Here is a 19,512-nt window from a genome sequence, read left to right as displayed (position 1 = left end):
TGGCCAGATGACCCCTAAAAACCATAGGGGTCATCTCCTGGTCAGGCCAATTCTCCAAGTCAAGTTTGAGGGCCATGGGTGCAGGCATTGTCGAGTTATCACTCGGACAACCTTTTACCATTCAAGGTGACTGTGACCTTGACCTTTGGCCAGATGACCCCCAAAAACAAAAGGGGTCATGTACTGGTAAGGCCCAATTCCAAGTCAAGTTTGAGGGCCATGGGTGCAAGCATTGTCAAGTTATCACAAGGAAAACCTTTAACAATTCAAGGTGACTGTGACCTTGACCTTTGGCCCGATGACCCCCAAAAACAATAGGGGTCTTCTACTGGTCTGGCCCAACCTCCAATTCAATTATGAGGGCCATGGGTGCAGGCATTGTCGAATTATCACTCGGACAACCTTTTACCATTCAAGGTGACTGTGACCTTGACCTTTGGCCCGATGACCCCCAAAAACAAAAGGGGTCATCTACTGGTCAGGCCCAACCTCCAATTCAATTATGAGGGCCATGGGTGCTGGCATTGTTGAGATATCACTCGGACAACCTTTTACCATTCAAGGTCACTGTGAAATTGACCTTTGACCCGATGAGCCCCAAAAACGGGGTCAGCTACTGGTCAGGCCCAACCTCCAAGTCAAGTTTGAGGGCCATGGGTGCAGGCATTGTCAAGTTATCACTCGGACGACCTTTTACCATTCAAGGTCACTGTGACCTTGACCTTTGGCCTGGTGACCCCCAAAACAATAGGGGTCATCTACTGGTCAGGCCCAACCTCCATGTCAAGTTTGAGGACCATGGGTGCAGGCATTGTTGAGTTATCACTCGGACAAGCTTTAAAATTATTTTACCATTAAAGGTCACTGTGACCTTGACCTTTGACCCGATGACCCCCAAAATCAATAGGGGTCATCTACTGATAAGGCCCAACCTTCATGTGAAGTTTGATGACCATACGTCCAGGAATTGTTGAGTTATCACTCCGACAAGCTTTGGTCTACCGACGGACCGATCGACCGACATGCCTGTGCAAAGCAATATACCCCTCTTCTTCGAAGGGGGGCATAAAAAAAGGCAGATATAATATATTAAACAAAAAAGATTTACAGTGAGACGGATATTTACGATGCATACTGCGGCCTCTGTAACAAATAATGCACATAACATGGCAATCGAAAAAGTGAATATAGGGTCTATATATCGTGTGATCTTGAATTCGTGGATCACCCAACCCATGAAAACCACGAACATCAATGCCCCACAAACATTCATGATTTCACAGTATTAGGTTTTATAACTACATGTTATGAACAACATTAGAAGCTAACCTATCCAGTATGTTAGCCTGTGGGTGGGCATGAAGAGTAGCCAGCAGGGACATGATGGAATTGGTAGAGGCTGTCAGGTCATCTAGGTCCACAAGTATTTCCCACAGACACGACACTACTGTTGGTACCTGTAGTAATAAAAATTACTTTAATATGTATATTGAGTATTAAGCTTTTTTTTAATATATTGGAAGTTTTTTCTGTTGTTGCCAAGCTAAAAAAATGTACACCACTGCCATCAACACTAAAGCTTTCACAATACCTAGCCTTTTTACTTCTAATGGTAGTTATATCAGGTCCTATTCATTCACCTTCAGTAATATTATTAAAATAAATTCAAACAAAAAAGACAGTTGAAGAAATGAGAATATATATACATATAATATCATGACTAACATGTCTTTCATGAAAACAAAACCCTGTATCATGATGTTTTATATCTTCAATATTTGTACAGAATTGTATGTGACTAAAGGCATGAATAAGCTCTACCTGGTCAGGCAAGACCTGTATCAGTGTGTCCGCCACAGGCACGAGAGCACTAGCCGCCACTGCACGTACATCATCATCAACATCTTGTATGCCCAGGTACAGGAATGGTAAAACACTGGGAAGCAATTCCACTGTCATGTCCTGAAGCAAAAATGTGTTAGATTTTAAATATGCTTATGACAGCTACTGCACATACATCATCATCATCATCAATATCTTGCATGCCCCAGTACAGGAAGAGTAAAACAATGGGCTGCAATTCTACTGTCATACGACATCTTGAGGCAAAACATAACGTTATTTTAAATATGCTTGTTACATGCATCTTTAACATTGTTGTAGGCTCTGGTGTAGGAAGGTTAAAACATGCAGCAAAATCCCACTGACATGTCCTGAGGCAAAGAGTTAACAATAAAGATATAACTTCTTTTCTCATGCTTATGCCAACGAATCCTCCAATGGCGAACTTCCTTTTGTATAGCTAAAATATCTGTTATATATATATATCTGATGTAAACACTCAGGCTCGAGAAAATACCAGAAATGTTTAAATAAGACGATCCATTCTCGTACTCACCTGTCTTACAGCCAGAAGATACTTTATGCCAAGCAGACCCCCATGGCGCACCTCCCATTGTTTTTGCTGCAATAACTGTAACAGGATGGCTAGAACCCCTTGTATTCCCTCAGGCTCAAGGAACTTCATAACCACGCCAAGGGTTTGAGCACATGTCTCTCGGACGGGGGCTACAACCTGTAAAACAGGGGGTTTGTAGTTAAATCAGCTCAAGTTAGAAAAGGAAACTTTATCAAGATTTCCACAATTGGATGCAGATTTTTCTCTTCTCAGTTGATCAAGGGGAACAAATCAAAAATTAGTAATGAAAGCTTGCATTATTTTTTTTCAGTCAATTAAGGGGCATAACTCAACAATTATTATAGCTAGAGTTATGGGTCTTGATATACAACAGCACATTGTGTGAAAACTTTTGTACCAAGTTTCATTTTAATATCTTGAAAATTTACAGAGATACCACCAAAAATAAAGTTTTTGCATAACAAAGTTCATGACAACAATTACAAGAACAAGGCTATGGTAAAACATAGACAAGATATGAACTGATAAGTTTAAGATTAATCAAAGTGCATACTTTTCTTTTTTTATATCGAAATTGCTCATGTTATTAAATTTACCACACAATTCACATTACCTCATCTGAGACAAAGTCTCCAAATCTGTCCAGTGCAATAACGGACATGAGTCGAAGTGCAAGGTCAGACAGCCATAACTGGTTAACAGATAACATCTGGAAAGATAAACAGTTTGTTACTAACAATGTTTTGACTTAAAATATGTCTATTAGTCTCATAAAAAAGCTGCCATATCTGGTAGGATCATATGTGAGTTTGGTTTGTGGTCACCAAGTCGGACATGTGGGTATCCTCCGGATACTATCAGGGCTTTTTTACCTTCTATGCTAGGGGCCAAAATTAGGCTATTTCACAATTGGGAAAAATGGCATATTTTCCCAATTTCCAGATATTTTTTCACAATTCCTAGAAAGTTTTCCCTAAAGGAAGATCTTGCTTCAAAAATATACAATAAAAATTCATCTGTTTGAGCAAATTATTCTTTATATCTTTTAAGTTGACATAAGAAGAATGCTGTATAAATTTAAACATAATTTGAGGACCAATTAGTCCATAAAATTAAATTGTTATCAATTTCCCATTTTGAGAAGTTAACGCATTTATATTTTCCAATTTGCAGAATTTCACGCGTTTAAATTTCCCAAAATGAAAAGGCTAGGCCTCTTAACAATTTTTGGTGAAAAAGCCCTGACTATGGTTTCTCATACACACAAGACCACACTCTCCCATTACATGGTGCGAAAGAGAGTGATTAATATAATGTTGTTATAACTTGTTTCACAATCATTGTGAAATGAAATGTATTATTTTGATTGCTTCAAAAACATAGCTTAGTCATGCATTTTAAGGTTTCTAACTAATATAAATTAAGACCAACCTGGTCTACAGGAGTATCTATGGATTTACCAGCACCTCTGCCATGAATCTTGACCACTTCACGTAACCCTGTGGCTGCACCATGCCTCGTCTCCCAAGCACTGTGAAACAGGTCGGACATCTGTTGCTCACAGAACAACTCAAATGGCCATTCTTCCTGCTGAAATGAGACCAATAGAAGTAGAATTTGGTTATAATTTAACAATTCAAAGTGTATAATGACTAACTAATATAACCCTGTGCCCGCACCATGCCTCATCTCCCAAGCACTGTGAAATAGGTCGGACATCTGTTGCTCACAGACTCCAAAGCAACTTTGAATAAGGTCAGATATATGTTGTTCGCAAACAATGTAAAAAACATCTGGCATATGTTGATCACAAGCAGTGTGAAAAATGTCTGTTCTATGTTGATCTCAAGCACTGTGAAATAATTATGACATGTGTTGATCTCAGCTGTATGAAATAGGTCTGACATATGTTGTTCACAAGCAGTGTGACAAAGGTCTGTCATGTGTTGATAACAAGCGGTGTGAAATAGGTCTGACATGTGTTGATAACAAGCGCTGTGAAATAGGTCTGACATGTGTTGATCACAAGCAGTGTGAAATAGGTCTGACATGTGTCGATCACAACCAGTGGGAAATAGGTCTGAAATGTGTTCATCACAAGCAGTGTGAAATAGGTCTGACATGTGTCGATCACAAGCAGTGTGAAATAGGTCTGACCTGTGTTGATCTCAGCAGTGTGAAATAGGTCTGACATGTGTCAATCACAAGCAGTGTGAAATAGGTCTGACATGTGTTGATCTCAGCAGTGTGAAATAGGTCTGACATGTGTTGATCACAAACAGTGTGAAAAAGGTCTGACATGTGTTGATCACAAATAGTGTGAAATAGGTCTGACATGTGTTTATCACAACCAGTGTGAAATAGGTCTGACAAATTGTTCACACAAACACTGAGTAAATAGGTTGTCAGACGTCAGTTGTTGACAAGCCCTGTGAAATAGCCTGGACTTATGGTGTTCACAGAAAAACTTAAATGGCCATTCCTCCTGCTGAAAGGACACAAATTTATGTTGTTAATGGGTTTACTTTCAATATATCCTGGTGAATATGACCACTTTGTGTAATATTGCAGTCGCACCATATCTTGTCTCTAAATCCCCGTAAAAGAGGTCAGACATCTGTTGTTCCCGGTCTCCTAAGCACCATTAACTTTGTAAGACATATGTTGTTCCCAGTCTCTCCCACATACTGACATGGGTCAGATATGTAAGTAACAGTCCCCAAAGCACTGTGAAGAGGTCAGACATCTGTTGTGTACAGTCTCCCAGCCATTGTAAACTAGGCGAGACATCTGTTGTTTACAGTCTCCCAGCCATTGTAAACTAGGCGAGACATCTGTTGTTTACAGTCTCCCAGCCAATGTAAACTAGGCGAGACATCTGTTGATTACAGTCTCCCAGCCATTGTAAACTAGGCGAGACATCTGTTGTTTACAGTCTCCCAGCCATTGTAAAGTAGGAGAGACATCTGTTGTGTACAGTCTCCCAGCCATTGTAAACTTGGCGAGACATCTGTTGTTTACAGTCTCCCAGCCATTGTAAACTAGGCGAGACATCTGTTGTTTACAGTCTCCCAGCCAATGTAAACTAGGCGAGACATCTCTTGTTTACAGTCTCCCAGCTATTGTGAAATAGGTCAGACATCTGCTGTTCACAAACACTGGAAAATAATATTTTACTGCCAGATTTTTCTCACAGAAGTGTATATTACGCCATGATTTGCTTTCAATAAGTATTCATTCATTCATAAGTATGCAAGAGAATTAAAACATTTTCAACAACTGTTATCCTAAGAAATTAATCTTCAAGAAGCCAATAAGGCACTTTTTCTTCCCCAATATTGGTGCGCAAATGACACAAATTCTTGACTTACTTCTTCAGCACTGTCAACACTAGCAGGTGAGTCCACACCATAGTTTTCTCCCTTTAATTTCTTGGCAGGAGGCTCGCCATCACGATCTAGTCTGAAAACATAAAAAAAAAGGTTACTTGCATGAAAAAAACATCTGAACCTTCTGATCTTAATTCTTCTCAATTTTTTTTGACAAAAGGCTCACCACTGAAACGCTTCAGGCTGGAATACTGGAAAAACAAATCAAGAGTGCTTGGGAGGAGCGAACGCCAACACACATCTGCTATTGTTTATAAATATTAGGTAAAAAAAGGACAGAATTCAAAAATTATTAAAACCAGAGCTTTGTACATCACAAAACATGTGAGTATTATCTCAGGAAACATGTGTATCAAGTGTCATTCAAACATCTTGAACATTTTATTTCAGTTATGACCAGGGATAAAGTTTTTGCACAACAATCACACCAAATAAATGACAATACCTGAAATTTTATTGACAAGAACCTAGACAAGCCTCAATTTTTAGCTTTTATTTGCATTCTTATTATTCTAAAAGTCAAACTAGCCTTTCATGAGTTATCGTCCGGAAACCGTTTTTCTATTTTTAGTAACAGTGACCTTGACCTTGGCCCCACCAGCCCCAATATCGAACTCTACCTGTATCTTCTGATGTTTCACCTGTCTACCAAAAATTGTTCAAATCTGTCAAGCCTTTCATGATTTATCGTCCGGAAACCGTTTTTCTATTTTTAGTAACAGTGACCTTGACTTTGGCCCCACCAGCCCCAATATTGAACTTGACCTATATCTTCTGATGTTACACCTGTGTACCAAACTGTAACTTCTGATGTTACACCTGTGTACCAAAAATTGTTCAAATCTGTCTAGCCTTTCATGAGTTATCGTCCGGAAACCGTTTTTCTATTTTTAGTAACAGTGACCTTGACCTTGGCCCCACCAGCCCCAATATCGAACTTGACCTGTATCTTCTGATGTTACACCTGTGTACCAAAAATTGTTCAAATTTGTCAAGCCTTTCACGAGTTATCGTCTGGAAACCGTTTTTCTATTTTTAATAACAATGACCTTGACCTTGGCCCCACCAGCCCCAATATCGAACTTGACCTGTATCTTCTGATGTTACACCTGTGTACCAAAAATTGTTCAAATCTGTCTAGCCTTTCACAAGTTATCGTCCGGAAACCGTTTTTCTATTTTTAGTAACAGTGACCAGGACCTTGGACCCACCAGCCCCAATATCGAACTTGACCTGTATCTTCTGATGTTACACCTGTGCACCAAAAAATTTTCAAATCTGTCTAGCCTTTCATGAGTTATCGTCCGGAAACCATGTAAACCGACAGAACGACCGACCGACAGACTGACCGACAAGCTCACTCCTATACGAAGTTTGAGGGGGTATGATATGGATGAATAATCCCTTTAAACGTTGTCTGTTTAAGTTTATGACAAATTATCTAAATATATACCACAATAATTACTATGATATTTTTATAAGTGACACTTTTATATAAAATCAATACATAACCATGTATAACAAACATAAATTTTGATTGATTTATAAACCCTTTAACTACTTACTAAATAATGCATTTATAAAAAATATTAACTGGAGATTAATTTTTTAAAAAAGCACTTGTCTCCTCTATTGTGTGGCCATATCTGAGAAAAAATAAATGACATGAAATTTGTAATTTTGGACTGGAGGCGAACCAACAGTGAAGTTTGGTTTATTCACCCATATTAAATAGTGAATATCTACTGCGAACTTGACCTTTGACCTACTGATCTTTAAAATCAATAGGGGTCATCTACTAGTCATGACCAACTAGCATTACAAGTATTAAGTTCCTGGGTGCAAGCGTTCTTTAGCTATTGAGCGGAAACGAAGTGTGACGTACAGACTGACGGACAGGGCAAAAACAATATGTCTCCCCATGAATGGGGGAAACTGATAACAAATTGTAACCGTGTGTTTAATAGCTGAAAATGCAACAATATTAGATGATGGGTGAGTGCTAAAAGATTTACTGTGATCTACTCCCAGATATTCATAAGGTAGAAATACCATGTTTTCTACAACTTTTTTCAAATTAATCTTGGTATCCTTCAAAAGAACCATTGTTTCCAATATTTATTCATCCTTTTTGGTATATTAAAACAATTGTATTAAATGTGGAAAAAATTTTTGGGAGTAAGAGTGCATCTTTAACAATCAATATCTTTTGTGGATTTTGTAGGTTCACAAATAAGTGTTTATGCATATATAATGATACTAGCCTGAAGCAATTTTCTAACTTGAAAGTAAGTCCAGTGAAGCATTTTCAAACTTGAAAGTAAGTACTGAATATACTACTTTACATGTACTATAAGGCCTAAAAAAAAAATACATTTGGTTCGGGTTACCCGACCCTACCTACGGAATAGGCGCCGACCCTACCGTTTTTATAGTCAGTTTGAAAAAAAAAAATTGAAAAAAAAAAAAAAATCTCGCTTTTTTTTAAATTGCTTTTTAACATTAAGTTTAAACCTTAAATGCTTATACAGAAGATAGCTTTAACACCATTCTCCAATGATGAAAATTATTTTCTTATATAAAACCTAATAAAAAAAATAAATAAAAAAAAAATAAAAAGCCTACCTACCCTACCTATTTTTTTTAAGGATGTAACCCTAACCAAACAATTTTTTTTTTTAGGCCTAAGTACGGTAAATAATGGATGTTAACTAGTGCCTGAAGATAAATGTTGCAAACCATTATTGGTATGTTATATTTTAAACCTCGAACCATTTCAATTTAACAATATTTAGCCTGTATTTATTTACAGCATAGTGAATCTTCACTTGAAAACATCTTATGTCTAAAATGAAAGTATCTCGAGTCCAAAAACAGAAGTCAACTGTAAAAACCACAGCAATAAAAATATTTCTTAATTTTATATATGAGGGCATATTCCCTGTGTTGGGGGACTCACCAATATTCAATTAAGAGTGATGAGAAACAAGAGGGCCAAATGGCCCTGAATCGCTCACCTGTCATATATTGCACATTCTTCCATTATATACAAATATTGAAAACCTAAGCCTATGAACATGGGGCGTGGCCAATTTTGACCGCAGGGCTAAAGTTTGAACAATCTTAATAGTGGTCCGATTAACGATGCTTCATACCAAATATCTAAGGCCTTCGCCTTTTGGTTTCGGAGAAGAAGATTTTTTAAGTTTTCATCATATCCATATATAAGGAAACCCATGACCGCCCGGGTGAGGAGAAGATTTTTGAAGTTTTAACTATCGGGGCGGGGACAATCTTAATAGTGGTCCGATTAACGATGCTTCATACCAAATATCTAAGGCCTTCGCCTTTTGGAAACCCATGACCGCCCGGGTGAGGAGAAGATTTTTGAAGTTTTAACTATCGGGGCGGGGACAATCTTAATAGTGGTCCGATTAACGATGCTTCATACCAAATATCCAAGGCCTTCGCCTTTTGGTTTCGGAGAAGAAGATTTTTTAAGTTTTCATCATATACATATATAAGGATACCCATGACCGCCCGGGTGGGGCCATTTTTTGACCCCAGGGCCAAAGATTGAACAATATTGGTACAAGTCAACTAGATGATATATCATGCCAAATATCTAAGCTCTTGTCACTACTTGATTTTACGTGTGTATCTATATATGTATATTTGTTATTAATTGTTGTATGTGGCCCATATTGAAAATTGGTATGTGTACTAAATATGTTATCCAGTTTAAATTAAGACGTTACTTGTCTTTGTGAGTTCGGAGAAGATTTTTTAAGTTTTCACTATAACACATATAGAGCAAACCCATCAGCCCCGGGGTGTGGCCAATTTTGACCCAAGGGCCATCATTTGTACACACTTTGTAGAGGTCCACTAGACGATGAATCATGCCAAATATCTAAGCTCTAAGCAATGTAAGTTCAGAGGAGATGATTTTTGAAGTTTTCACTATAAACATATAGAGAAAACCCATGACCCCCCATGGGGGGCGGGGCCAATTTTGACCCCAAGGCCATAATTTGAACAATCTTTGTAGAGGTCCACTAGACGATGAATCATGCCAAATATCTAAGCTCTAAGCAACGTAAGTTCAGAGGAGATTTTTGATTTTTTTTGCTATAAACATATAGAGGCGGGGCCAATTTTGACCCCAGGGCCATAATTTGAACAATCTTTGTAGAGGTCCACTAGACGATGAATCATGCCAAATATCTAAGCTCTAAGCAATGTAAGTTCAGAGGAGATGATTTTTGAAGTTTTCACTATAAACATATAGAGAAAACCCATGACCCCCCATGGGGGGCGGGGCCAATTTTGACCCCAAGGCCATAATTTGAACAATCTTTGTAGAGGTCCACTAGACGATGAATCATGCCAAATATCTAAGCTCTAAGCAACGTAAGTTCAGAGGAGATTTTTGATTTTTTTTGCTATAAACATATAGAGGAAACCCATGACCCCCCAGGGGCGGGGCCAATTTTGACCCCAGGGCCATAATTTGAACAATCTTTGTAGAGGTCCACTAGACGATGAATCATGCCAAATATCTAAGCTCTAAGCAATGTAAGTTCAGAGGAGATGATTTTTGAAGTTTTCACTATAAACATATAGAGAAAACCCATGACCCCCCATGGGGGGCGGGGCCAATTTTGACCCCAAGGCCATAATTTGAACAATCTTTGTAGAGGTCCACTAGACGATGAATCATGCCAAATATCTAAGCTCTAAGCAACGTAAGTTCAGAGGAGATTTTTAATTTTTTTACTATAATTATAAACATATAGAGAAAACCCATGACCCCCCAGGGGCGGGGCCAATTTGACCCCAGGGCCATAATTTGAACAATCTTTGTAGAGGTCCACTAGACGATGAATCATGCCAAATATCTAAGCTCTAAGCAATGTAAGTTCAGAGGAGATGATTTTTGAAGTTTTCACTATAAACATATAGAGCAAACCCATCACCCCCCAGGGGCGGGGCCAATTTTGATCTCAAGGCCATAATTTGAACAATCTTTGTAGAGGTCCACTAGACGATGAATCATGCCAAATATCTAAGCTCTAAGCAACGTAAGTTCAGAGGAGATTTTTGATTTTTTTTGCTATAAACATATAGAGAAAACCCATGACCCCCCAGGGGCGGGGCCAATTTTGACCCCAGGGCCATATTTGAACAATCTTTGTAGAGATCCACTAGACGATGAATCATGCCAAATATCTAAGCTCTAGTCCAAGTAAGTTCAAAGGAGAAGATGTATGAAGTTTTCACTATAAACATATAGAGAAAACCCATGACCCCCCATGGGGGGCGGGGCCAATTTTGACCCCAAGGCCATAATTTGAACAAACTTTGTAGAGGTCCACTAGACAATGAATCATGCCAAATATCTAAGCTCTAGTCCAAGTAAGTTCAGAGGAGAAGATTTTTGAAGTTTTAACTCTAAACATATAGAGAATACCCATGACCCCCCGGGGCGGGGTCAATTTTGACCCCAGGGCCATAATTTGAACAAACTTTGTAGAGGTCCACTAGACGATAAATCATGCCAAATATCTTAGCTCTAGGCCAAGTAAGTTCAGAGGAGAAGATTTTTTAAGTTTTCACTATAAACATATTGAGAAAACCCATGACCCCCCGGGGGGGCCAATTTTGACCCCAGGGCCATAATTTGAACAATTTTGGTAGAGGACCATTTGGTGATCCTACCTACCATATATCAACGGCCTAAGCCTTGTGGTTTGGGAGAAGAAGATTTTTAAAGTTTTTCCTTTTGTTTGCCATGGCAACCAGAGTTCTGCATGGAATTGAATTCTTTGAACAACTTTGATAGAAGACCACCCAAGGAACATCCCTATGAAGTTTTATTAATATTGGCCCAGCGGTTAAGGAGGAGATGTCTTTTAAGTAAATTGTTGACGGACGACGCACGACGGACAAAAGGCGATCACAAAAGCTCACCATGTCAGAAAGTGACAGGTGAGCTAAAAAACAACAGGTAATTAAGGTAAATGTTGTGTAATAGAGCTGAAGATTTAAATAATCTGACCCACACATAAGTTAGTTCTCTGACAGTAACATTATCAATAATGTTAAACTTTGATGCCAGAAGACCCCATATAAACTTTTTATCATTTGAAAAGGAATTTCTTGCTGATCAAAAATATTTAAAATAAATGTCAAAAAAAGCATTTTGCATGGATTCATTACAGTTTGTATAATTATGTGCCCTTTATTTCAACTGAACTGGTACAGGAATTGACCTATTTTGCAATCTTTCTAGGGCAAAAAACCTTGTTATTTTTTATATTGCTATAATTTTAGGGGTTTTTTCCTGCACATAAAACCCTGTTACAAAAACAACATGGGGTTACCAATCTTATTCACTTAATTGTGCATCAGATCACTTAAATACACTTTCAGAAATAAAGAGTTTTTTTCTAGACATCTGTTTATGTAGAAGGTGAAAGGAGCTAGGCCATTATTTACATTCTAATGAATTTGCCTAATTTTCAATGTTTGTTTTTCGGCATTTTATGGATCTCAATACCACATGTTTAATTTGCTAGAAATGAATTCATATTTAACTAAATTAACTAATAGTGAATAGTATATATAATCATTAGATGTCAAATTCAAAAAAAACAAGTATGAGGTTCCTGGGTCAAAGCGTTCTCAAGTTATTGATCGGAAACCGTTTTTCATGTAAAGGTCACACTGACCTTGACCTTTGACCCACTGACCTCAAAATCAATAGGGTTCATCTGCTGGTGATGACCAATACACATACCAAGTATGAGGTTCCTGGGTCAAAGCGTTCTCAAGTTATTGATCGGAAACCGTTTTTCATGTAAAGGTCACACTGACCTTGACCTTTGACCCACTGACCTCAAAATCAATAGGGTTCATCTGCTGGTGATGACCAATACACATACCAAGTATGAGGTCCCTCGGTCAAAGCGTTCTCAAGTTATTGATCGGAAACCATTTGGTATTCCTACCGACCGACCGACCGACCGACAGACAGACAGACCGACCGACCGACCGACCGACCGACATGTGCAAAACAATATACCCCACTTTTTTCAAAAGGGGGCATAAAAATACAAAATTTATTAAAATATAAAATATTTTATCACATGCATTTTTTATTCAAAACATACATACAGATAGGATTCGAGGTCCTTTAAAGCTGCATTCTCACAGATAAACAAATTTGAATCAGCTCAATTTGGTATTAATGCCTTAATTTCAGTCATATAAGATAACTCACAATAATAGTGCAAATCTAAATTGTTCAGGAAACTGTCGAAATTTCCAATTTTTTTTTAAAGCGTTAGTAACGCTTTTAGCCATAAAACACCATTTTGAATGTAAATATTTTATTTAAAACTGTGATCTGATCTTTTGTCATTAGTCTAATACCACTAGTTTCCAGACATTTACACAAAACATGGCTCTTTCCATGACAAAAGATAAATAGGTTGTTAAAATGGCCAACTGTGGGAATGCAGCGTTAAAATGGATAATTCCAGAAAAAAAATTGTACTTACACTGGTGAGTCCCTAGAAATCTGTTTTTGCATGAGTCTGGCTTTCCGTTTTGCCTGGTTCCGCTCTCTAGCACTAAGATTGGTTCCCAGCTGCAGTTGTAGCAGTTCTGACACCTGCCTCTGTGAAAGAGAGGAACCAAAAGACTACAAATATCATATCAAGGTGCTTCAAACTGTTTCATATTTCAGGTTGTAACATTGGACCTGTCTTGAATAGACAGAAAAGGCAATACTTTTCAATATTTTAAAAATGCTACCAAAAAGACGTTATTACAAGTAGGACTTTATACAGGTTAAAAGTTTTCAGGGTTTAGATAATCCATAACATAACAAGAGCTGTCACAGAGACAGCGCGCTCGACTATTCCGCCGCTTTTCAGTGTACGGATTGAAAAGTTTTGGCGAAACATGCATGGATCACTGTTAGATTAGATTTCAATGCAATACATGATGTGCGGAGATATTAACATAAATGTGTTTACATGCAAAATTTTAACCAGAATTTTTAAGTGTAATAATAAAGGGCCATTATTTGCAAAACACAGTTATCTAACTTGATTATTCAATTATGTTGGGTGGTTGAATACCATTGTATAAAGTCTCAATGCAATACATCAAGTTGTCGCTGAGATATTATCCTATGTGTGCTAACATGCAAGACCTTAACCAGAATTTCTATGTTGAATAAAAAAGGGGCCATTATTTGAATTTAATGCAAACTAGAGTTATCTTACTTGGTTATTTAAGTAGATTGGATGGTTGAGTACCATTTTATAAAGTCTCAATGCAATTCATCCTACATGCAAAACCTTAACCAGAATTTCTGAGTCGAATAATAAAGGGCAATTATTTGCATTAAATGCAAACTAGAGTTATCTAACTTGGTAAATTAAGTAGGTTGGATGGTTGAGTACTATTGTATCAAGTCTCAATGCAATACCTCAAGCAGTTGCTGAGATATTAACTTATGTGTGCTTGCACACAAAACCTTAACCAGAATTTCTAAGTCAAATAATAAAGGCCTATTATTTGCATTAAATGCAAACTAGTGTTATCTAACTTGGTTAATTAAGTAGGTTGGATGGTTGAGTACCATTGTATCAAGTCTAAATGCAATACCTCAAGTAGTTGCTGAGATATTAACCTATGTGTGCTTGCACGCAAAACCTTAACCAAGGGGTGACGCCGACGCTTGGGTGAGTAGTATAGCTCTCCTTATTCTTCGAATAGTCAAGCTAAAAATAAGAACGCTGTGGAGTGAATGCCAAAGCTCATCTAGTGTTGTGTTTTTTTAGTCGGAAAAGGGACATAACTAAATTTATTTTGATAATATCTTCATTTGCAATGCCATTAGTTAGTCATTCGCAGTTTAACAGTTCAACCGCAAATGGAAGGTAACGAACACAAGGTCCCTTCATATTGTTGGGTTTGTACTTACAGGCCTCTGTGGTTTACACCCTCATAATGTGTTTCTCATACTCCCAAGACTTCATCCAAAAGATTTGACTAATACTTGTGCGCGACCCTCCATCCCAGCTCGCTGGTGACCCCTAACAAATTTTCTATAAACTTGTCTTGCCAGCGCATATTTCTGTGTTGAGACTTATATTTCTCCAGGTTTTAAATGCAACCTGTTCAGTTCATCCAAATTAGGTGTGATTATTTAACCATTGTATAATTTAACTAATTTAGAGTAACTTCAAGAATAACAACAACTTACTGTGTCAGGTTTTGTTTCATCTTCCTTCTTCATCCCGGTCAGCAGATCCTCGTCTGTATAAAGGTCTGTGTCAAGCCCGAGCTTAAGGTTGCCGGCCATATCCAGGCCAAGCTTCTTGTTCAACATCTGTCGCTGGTAGGCAAGGCGGTCTCGTTCATCAAGACCTGTAAAGCGTGTACCAGAACCGAGAATATAATATAACTGATAAATGTAACATAATTTATTTTGCTACTACATGTAAAAACAGTGGTCGAAATTAACACAAGCCCGCAAATCCTGCACTGGTAAAATGTCTTCTGGGTTGCTAATATTCTTAATTTTATACAGCAGGACTTGTTAAAAAAACTTGCTGCTAAGCAATAGTATAAGAATTCAGGCTTGTACAGCCAATCGGCCAATTACGATAACTGTATTTACTGATGAAATTGCTATTAAGGCTTCAAAGTGTATGTGTACAAGGGCGACATTTAACACTTTTTTGCGTTTATGCTGTATGAACGCAGTAGGGCATGCAAGCAAAATTCTAAGTAGCGCTTTTTGCCCTACTGCATTCCTACAGCATTCAAGCAAAAACAAGAGTGATCAATTCTAAAAAAAATACATTTAAAATATTTATTCATTCAATTAAAATTTGCCCTATCTTCTGCAATCAAGTATTTGTTCTGAAAAAAATGTAATTGACAACATACATTTGTATAATAAATAGCTGATTATTGTAACATCGGATTCCATTGACAGTGCGCTAATCCAATAGGGGCACAATGTTGAAAACAATGATGTCATATCTTCTTGCTATTATACAATATAAGCATCAAGTTCATATATACAAAGGACTAGGTGAATGTAAATCAAAGCAAATAACACTGCTAGTTCTTTTTTCTTAAATGGTCAAGGTACACAACTGAGAAACATTTACGCCCCTTTTTGACGAAAGATTGCTTGATATGTGTACCAAGTTTCATATAAATACTTAGAATGGTTTCAAAGTAATGACAAACATGTATTGCCTACATCAAAAACACCAAGGCTACATTTATTAGAATCTAACTTGACCTAAATGGATTAAAAACAGATGGACTTTATTTATTTATCAAGCTTACCAGACAATTTTTCGTCCTCATTAAACTGTGCTCCTTCTGAACCCAGCAGGGAGGCTCCATTTTCAAGGACTCTTTGAACATCAAACTTTGACAACAGCAGTTTACCATTGAGGAAAGCCTCTTCATTTTGTGTTTCTGAAATATATATGAATATGTTATACGGTACATGCATCACAGCTAAAAAATGCCTACATCTGAAATCCGATGTCAGTTGAGTTTTTTTTATTGAAAAAGGGTCCAAATCCCAAACATTAGAAAATATATATATTTTATACTCTAAACAAGTCAACAGATATGTTGACGTGATCTGCATGCTAAGAGATATTTATATGTATATTGTCTCCATGATAAACACAGTCTAAGACTGAGTTACAGACTCTTGAAACATCAAGGTTTTTGTACCTCAAAAACAAACAAATACAATGATGACCCCAAAGCTATCAGTATTCTTTTTCTTTTTTTCTCTTAAAATAATCTCCAGTCTAGATTAATCCCACATTTGAAAACTACACAGAAATACACACGTGTACCTTGTTTTGGAGCACCTCTTGGCTCCCACTGTGGAACATTTCGCGCAATCGCCTGAACGGCCTGGGCTGCTGCAATTCGTGTTTCCCAGTTGTTACTTCGCAGATAGCCATGTAACTGTAATAATATAATATAACTGGTACAATGTTGTAAACAGTAAAGGCAAGTACAGTTGTAGGTGATTATCATACAGCAAAAATGTACCAAAATCTTATATGGGAAGTCATCTCAAAAATTGACACATGAAATTCAACCAAGTGATGTGATTACATTACAAACTTTTTTCTAATCCAGCTTAGCTATCATTAACAAGTGAAAAATGCCTTTTTTCAAAAACAATGTCTTCCCATTGATATACAGAATTTTGTACCATATAAGAAAGTGTTTTCTTTGTTTTCGTTCATCTGTAATTCTCGGTTATAGAACATTTACTTGTAGGAGGAACTCATTCTAAGTTATATGAAACCTGCCAATAAATTACAACATATGCATGCTACTTATTAAATGCCAGCGTTGACAATATACAAAACATTTACTACACCAAATCCTCGAGATACATAACTTGCTCTTCTCGAACATGCATATTATTTCAAAAGCTTGGATAGAAGGTGCAGTAACTATCACACATACTACCTTATTGAGGAGGTTTCCAAGTTCATATGGATGAAGTTTTTGTACATCTCCAAGTTGCTCTGCAGCTGATTTTCTTATCAATGCTGTGGAACCAGTGTCCAGAAGGAGAAACAACCGATCTAGTCTGTAAACGTAAGAAACAGAGGTTAAGAGTGGTCTGGTGTTAATGGTGCCGCCTCTCATCCAAGAGGTTGTGGGTTTGATTCCCAGCAGGGAAACTTTCTCATGACTTCAGGACACAGTACTGGTTTCTCTGATAATTTTTTCTGTTTATTGCATACCATTGACAATTAACCAATGCTATGACAAATTGTAAGTAATTTTTGACAGACAGTAGTTAAAATACTGTTCTTAACTTAAAAGCCCAGTATAATGAGATTAACAAGCCAGGGGCAAGTTGTCTAACAAGCTCAGCACACTTCAATAGGACAACAAAAGAGCTCTTACATGTAGCTAAGCAATGACCCACTTTTAAAACATGCTTTCTATATACAAAGCCATTGAGCACTTAGGAGTTGCCCCTTATGCAAAACATCACCCATGTCCTGTTTCTTAAGCATCTATCTCTGAAGCACTGACACCAGGAACTGATTACTGTGACATCAAATTGATTTGTTGAATTGATACATGTACATTTAAAGTAAGCTATAAAAATACAAACCTGGTTGTCATTTGCTCGTCAGCTGTTAATCTTGCTCAGTTGAAATTAGTCTGTCCACACATTTACCAAATATTTATTGAAATGTGATAAAAACACGGAAACACGCAGGACGTTTGTAGTTTCAGCTGTTTGGACATAAACAATAAAACAGATAAAAGAATAATAACTTTCGGTTTGCTTTGCAGCTAAGGAAAATGATTTATAGCTCTCTAAACTGCCAATAAACTTTGCAATGTGACTGCTTTGTGTTGATCTTTCCAGAGAGTGTTTGTGAAAGGAAGACAAACGTCTTTCCCGAAACAATCCACCATTTTCCTTCATCGACCCGCACGGGTCGACGATTGTTTTTATACTGCCAGCCATTTTGAACATCGTGCCTAAAAAGGCGAACGACTCGAGTTCTGATTGGTAACCTTTGCCTCATGACCGTGAAATTTGTCCAATGGAGTCCATTCACAATTCAATGAATTTCATTCGGTTTTCTTTGGATATTTTCGTTTCGTACTTCCTCCTAAATACCGTTCAATATTTAATCTCCGTACAGCTTACGTACATATTTTAATAAAAATAGTGCGAACGCCGACAACTTGCAAAATACAAACATGGAATTCAATAGAATGTACAAGCATAATAACCATTAGTATTCATGTAAAACTAAGTTCATACTTTAAGTATTATTATATATACGCCCGTAATCACATGATACTTCATTCATTTTTAAAAAAAAATTCGTATAACCAACATTTTGATGTCTGTCTAGAACAATATTGAATAAATTATAAAAGGGTGTCTATATCATGTCATTATAGTGTTATTCAAAAGCGCAAAATATAAACTGCATGAATAATCAAATATAAAATGTTGTATGCATTTGAAAAAAAATCGTTCAATAACTTGTTATACTCTAACACAATTTTCAAAAATCAAGCAAGCAACGTTGAAAAGGCACTAACATCTAGATATTTTATTTCAAGTTAATATCTTCATGCCCTTACATCGTAACTTTCAAGTTACATTATAAACATGTAACTATTTATTTATCCTTGATAGAGTCATGCGCTTGCAATGTCTAACCCATACTAAAAAGTATTATTATTCCAACACAAGACAATTTTCAAGCTGACCGCCACCACCCTGAATATTATTATTTAGAACTATTATAGTCATTAAATTGTTACATGACCTTAGTATTTACATTATAAGTCGGCACCGTCTATATATTATTGTATGATATGTACACATAGTATAACTATACTAACAAAAAAATAAAGTCCACTTATCTTCATTTGTACTTTTGATCCAGGCCGATATACAGAGAAACTTCAAATCGTGAACCCATCAATGGTTATATTAAATACAAGAAGCATTATCGGGTACTATGTGCCAATATTTCCTCTTTGGTTTTAAATAATGTTCTCCCATTCAAATATTTGTTTAAACTTGTTGTTTTTTTCCATTTTGAGAGAAATGAATCATAAGTTGTTTTTTTTCATATTTTC

The 19,512-nt window shown here is 37.0% G+C and overlaps 1 protein-coding gene across 2 annotated transcripts in view; it reads right to left on the bottom strand.

Annotated features, from left to right (window-relative positions):
• LOC128241731 (TATA-binding protein-associated factor 172-like) overlaps window positions 1–18,341 on the bottom strand; it is a 58,023-nt gene extending 39,682 nt beyond the window's left edge. The window contains exons 1-12 of one of the 2 annotated variants that reach the window (XM_052958791.1): window positions 18,014–18,341; window positions 17,353–17,476; window positions 16,722–16,836; window positions 16,192–16,326; window positions 15,092–15,255; window positions 13,374–13,492; window positions 5,791–5,881; window positions 3,851–4,009; window positions 3,033–3,128; window positions 2,399–2,575; window positions 1,822–1,962; window positions 1,330–1,457 (exon numbers count right to left, since the gene is read on the bottom strand). In XM_052958791.1, the coding sequence (XP_052814751.1) occupies window positions 1,330–1,457; window positions 1,822–1,962; window positions 2,399–2,575; window positions 3,033–3,128; window positions 3,851–4,009; window positions 5,791–5,881; window positions 13,374–13,492; window positions 15,092–15,255; window positions 16,192–16,326; window positions 16,722–16,836; window positions 17,353–17,476; window positions 18,014–18,024 (1,460 nt within the window). In that variant the 5' untranslated portion in view covers window positions 18,025–18,341. The remainder of the gene's footprint in view (window positions 1–1,329; window positions 1,458–1,821; window positions 1,963–2,398; window positions 2,576–3,032; window positions 3,129–3,850; window positions 4,010–5,790; window positions 5,882–13,373; window positions 13,493–15,091; window positions 15,256–16,191; window positions 16,327–16,721; window positions 16,837–17,352; window positions 17,477–18,013) is intronic. The other variant, XM_052958800.1, reaches the window with a different exon arrangement.
• Between the last annotated feature and the right edge of the window lie 1,171 nt (window positions 18,342–19,512).

This window comes from Mya arenaria, chromosome 2, assembly GCF_026914265.1.
Source record: "Mya arenaria isolate MELC-2E11 chromosome 2, ASM2691426v1".
In the NCBI taxonomy this organism is placed as follows: Eukaryota; Metazoa; Mollusca; class Bivalvia; order Myida; family Myidae; genus Mya; species Mya arenaria.
Note: the sequence above shows the minus strand (reverse complement) of the source record. Positions and strands in the feature narration are given on the sequence as shown.